The following is a 5,000-nucleotide window of genomic DNA, read 5'->3' as shown; positions in this document are numbered from 1 at the left end:
AGCCACACGCATGCGCACACACACACACACATACATAGAAAAAAGAGAAAAGAAAAAAGAAAAAAAGAGAGATAAAAGGCATGCACATACATGCATATGCATATGCACACGCTCATGTACATCCTGTGAAAGGTTTGTCAAAAGTCCTTTAACCTCGTCATTCACACTGTAAAGAAGAGGCATTTCACATCTGATATATAGATGTATATTAAAAGACATGATGACCTCAGAAGTATAATTTCATCAGCATATTGTGACTAGATTTTTTTTTTTTTAGTTGGCTGATTTCTTTGAAAAAACGTTTTTCTAAATACAAAGTCACTTTAATGAGAAATTAAGATCTCATGGATGAGACTGATTATATTCTGCTCATAAAACATTGAGTATTCTCAGTTTAGATATATCCAAAATTTGTTGAAAGAAAATGGATGGAAATTATAAACTTCGTGTTTTTCTGAATTGTAACATGATTTAAGAAAGCATATGAATGATGGAATAGTGTCTATCTATTTTCATTTTCAATAATGCTAAAAGAAAATAATTGCTTTTATCCATCCAATAATATCAGTTGGACTGACATTGAAATTAAAATGCATCACAGATTGTCAAACGTCTTGTCAGATATATCAGGGAATAGCGAGAACAAGTCATACCTTTATGGCTTTCCTTTAGGATATTTTTGTGAGTTTATTACTGTGCACAGTAATGGTACTTAACATGCTCAGATTCTCATGATGGGCATTGTGTTTAGAAATCTATGTAAAACAGTCAGAGGGAATGAATGAATATACCTTCCTGTGATTTATTTTATTGCATAAAGCCTGATTTTGATTTTGGCAGAACATATCAGAAAAGTACTTGCAGTATTATTTGACACACAACCATGAAATTGCATGTAAATATGTTTGTATACAAAATCCAAATATATTTATATACAATATCTAATTTTTCTTTAGGTATACTTATATCGGTGTTTAAGAATAACTTATTTATCTTTTAATATTGCACCTACACATGCCTAATGAGAACTTGTCTTAATTGACAAAGGACAAAGTCATACTCACAGTACATTTACATGGATTTGCACATGCATAAGTAGGGTTACAAGTGCTGCATTTACAACATACAGGATCCCCAGCAACTCTTGAAGTATGTAGTGAAATAATAGGATTATCATATGTTTTGTAGAGGTATAGAAAAGTCTATTGATAATTTATTCTTGGCACAAATAATTACGTCATAAGCATCATCAAAATTCTTTTGTGATTTTATTTTACCCGTTTCATACAACATCACTTGCAAATACATGAGCCTGATTGGTAAATGATGGACCATTGCTCAAGCATGATTAGCCTCAACATTTTATCTCAGTTTAGCAAGAATTGAAATTTTGGGATCAATGGTAAGTAGAGCCTGGTTCTACCCCAAAATACTGTAGTGGGGAAGGCCCTTCTTATTTCTGTCAAACGGTAGATGAGACAAATATTTTTTTATAACGTCACAGGGAATCAGATAATTCATAATAAGTTGTTCCAATATTTAACTTTTCCCAAGTGATGCTTAGTAATTTTAAGCCCCCATCCCTAGCCCCAAAAGATATGAAGATAAAAATGTTGTTTGGGATCCTGATTACAGACACTAAAGACGATTCTACTCCCACCTATTTTCTGTCTTTTCTCTCTTTTTCTCTCATTGTCTCTCCCTGTCACTAACTTCTCACTCCACACTCTCACTCTCTCTCATACCTCCTAACACACACAAACATAAACATACATGTCTATGTACAAATATATGTACACATAAATGCACAAAACAACAGAAACCCACTCTTTGCATATGTATTTGAATGTAGGAATGTCTGTGTGTACGCATGTATGTGTGCATGCATGAGCAGTGTATGTATATAGACATGTACACAAAATTGTAAATATTATTTTTTTATGCAAATAGATTTTTTATATAGTAAAATTAGGCTTGCATTTTATTATGATTTCTGGCTGCAAGAAACTAGTATTCAGGTTAAAGTCATGTTTAAAAAAGAGGATATTTTATTGACAAATATGATGCTAGGCATCAGTACCGGTATATTAAATGTCATTACGACAATGTTGGTAGTAAACCAAATAGATAAGTAAATACCTTTTTATTTCCATTTTCTTCATTTGTAATGAAAACCAATAGTCTGTTTTTGTTTGTATATACAATTGTTTTGAGTAGTTTTTGATATTTTTTGTTTTCTTTTCTTAGATTATATTTTAAAAATTTTGTTGATAATTTATGTTGCAAAATGCAACGAAGGAGTACACAAATGAGTATTCAAAGGGTATCCAAAAGCTGTAACATCAGGGCTAACTCTGCACAATTTTATGTTAGTGCATAAATATGATACAGTTGGATATGTATTGATTTTATGCAGTTTAAAAAATGATTGTTTGCAATAAATAAAGTCACCAATTTAGCGTGAATAACAAACACAGACTTCAGAAGCACAGGAGATTTTAAAATTTATTCTACTTTTCCATACACACACTTATACCGATAATAATGATAATATTAATACATTTTAGTCACAATTATTATTATTATTATTGTTGTTATTGTTATCATGATAATGATACTGATAATGATGATAATAATAATGTTAATAATAATGATAATGATAGTAATAACAATAATGATAATAATGATGGTAATGATAATGATAAATGATAATGATAATAATAATCATTATGATTATTATAATGATAATTCATATTGTTATTGTTATTATTATTATTATTATTTTGTTGATTTGAATTTTTGAATTACTATTTTTTTATCATTTAAGTTTTACTGTTATCATATATATGTATATTTTGTTTTTATTATTTTTTACATATATATATATCTATATCTATATCTATCTATCTATCTATCTATATATATATATATATATATATATATATATATATATATATATATATATATATATATATATATATATATATATATATATATATATATATATATATATATATATATATATATATATATATATATATATATATACTTTTTATTTATTATTATTATTTTTTTTCACTACTACAACTACTTCTTTTACCAATGTTATCATTATCATCATAATTTGTTTGTTTGTTTGTTCCTTTGTATATTTGTTTACTTATTTACATGTCTATTTTTTGTAATTTTTGTAGTTATTATTATTGTTATTGTTTTTTTTTTAATGATTATTAGGTCTTGTAATTATTTCTTTCACTTTTATTACCATTACTTAACATTACAGTCATTATGACAAACAGAATTTAGAGTTTGGTAAATATTACATCTTTTCAATATATAGAATATATATATTTATGTTTATATATATATTATATGTATATATATATATATATATATATATATATATATATATATATATATATATATATATATATATATATATAAACACATAAATATATATGTATATGTACATTTTCTCTTTTACTCACAAATAAAAAGGGGAGAAAAGAGAAGTGGGAACTGCTCTTCTGTACAGAAATATGATTTTTTCCTCCGTGGACTGCATTGTGTCGTAGTGTTAACTAATGAATTGTGGAAGTATTTTTGAAATAACGGTGAAACTGGAGAGGTTTCATGTGAATACTAGTTTGTGAAGTTTGGCTTTTGTGATGAATAGCAGCATTTGTTAAGTTGATTTATAATTCATGTATTGGATTTTATGTGGTCTGAACATGCATGTTTTTTTTTTTTTTTTTTTTTTTTTTTTTTTTTTTTTTTTTTTGCGTAAGTCATTGTGGTTATTATAATTTATTATTTTGCATGATTACTTTTGGTTTATATCTAATGAGTTTTTCCTTTCAGGTCTGACATGGTTATAGGAATGTGATCTTTAATGTGCTAATTTCTCTAAGAGTAACTCCCAAAGCTGAGGAAAATTGTACAGTTTATCTAAGTTCAAAGTTCCATATTTGAGTATATCATTATAATCATTTGACATTGCATAGTTTGAACATAAATTACCAGTTGCTTTTAAAAGGAAATTGCTTGGCTGAACTTTGTTGCACTTATTCCCCAAATTATATTTAGAGAAATACTTTGTGTTGGTCATTTTATTGGTGAGAAAGTATTTCTGACATGGATAAAATTATTAATGTAGCTGTACAGTTCAACACTGAAAATCAAGGTTTCATATTGTCACTGATTTAGTGATGTTGATTCTTATACATTTCAATATATGCCTGGGCTCTCTATCCTGAAACATCTTGCTTATGAGATCTAGCACAGTCCTTATTTTCATATTGAGCAAATAGTGGTTTTGTAATTCATTTTCATGGGTGTATTTCTATACTGTAAGGTATAGGTTAACGTACACAGGGGAAGGGATTGATGTTCATTCTTAATGAAAGATATGCAAATAATACTTCATAAAGGACATGATCAAGTTAGTAATTCCAAACACTTTGTAATATAATTTGGACTTTAAGTAATTGAAAATAATTAGGTGAGAGCAAGCCATGCATAACCATCAATCTTAATGCACTAGATCAAAGGACTTCCAAGGAAAGGTCTAGTGTAACAGATTGATTCCTTTCAGCGGAAGGATCGGAGGTGCTGCTGTGACCTCACTCACCTCTCCAAGGGCCTGCTGGTGGAGTGGTAGTTTCCCCTCTCATCCCCTCACCTCACTTCTGGCTCCTCAGCTCTGGTCCTCTCACAACTCATCTCTGCATCAATTGTACATTTCTACAAACTGAAGACATTTTAACATTAAATTTTTTATTTTTCCTCTCTTTTCTTACTCTCATATTGCCAGTCTGATGAGCTTTTGTGATTCACTAGTGTGTGGCATATCCAGTGAGACAAGGAATGAAGTGAAGGATGCATCTCCTTTTGGAGTGAATCTTGATTTGCGAAATTAGTCATGGGGATGGTTATATACGTATATATATGTATAAATATATATATATATATATATATATATATATATATATATATATATA

General features: G+C 28.4%; 1 protein-coding gene across 4 annotated transcripts in view; it reads left to right on the top strand.

The window, feature by feature from the left end:
- LOC113829491 (phosphatidylinositol 3,4,5-trisphosphate 3-phosphatase and dual-specificity protein phosphatase PTEN) overlaps nucleotides 1–5,000 on the top strand; it is a 62,813-nt gene that overhangs the window by 43,437 nt on the left and 14,376 nt on the right. For 2 of the 4 annotated variants that reach the window (XM_027382669.2, XM_027382673.2), the window contains one exon: nucleotides 4,595–4,786. The exons of the other annotated variants lie outside the window; for them this stretch is intronic. In XM_027382669.2, the coding sequence (XP_027238470.1) occupies nucleotides 4,595–4,620 (26 nt within the window). In that variant the 3' untranslated portion in view covers nucleotides 4,621–4,786. Of the gene's footprint in view, nucleotides 1–4,594; nucleotides 4,787–5,000 lie in introns of those variants that run through there. 4 annotated transcript variants of the gene reach the window in all.

This window comes from Penaeus vannamei, chromosome 4 (genome assembly GCF_042767895.1).
Source record: "Penaeus vannamei isolate JL-2024 chromosome 4, ASM4276789v1, whole genome shotgun sequence".
In the NCBI taxonomy this organism is placed as follows: domain Eukaryota; kingdom Metazoa; phylum Arthropoda; class Malacostraca; order Decapoda; family Penaeidae; genus Penaeus; species Penaeus vannamei.
The sequence above is the reverse complement of the archived record's forward strand: the minus strand, read 5'-3'. Positions and strand labels throughout refer to the sequence as shown.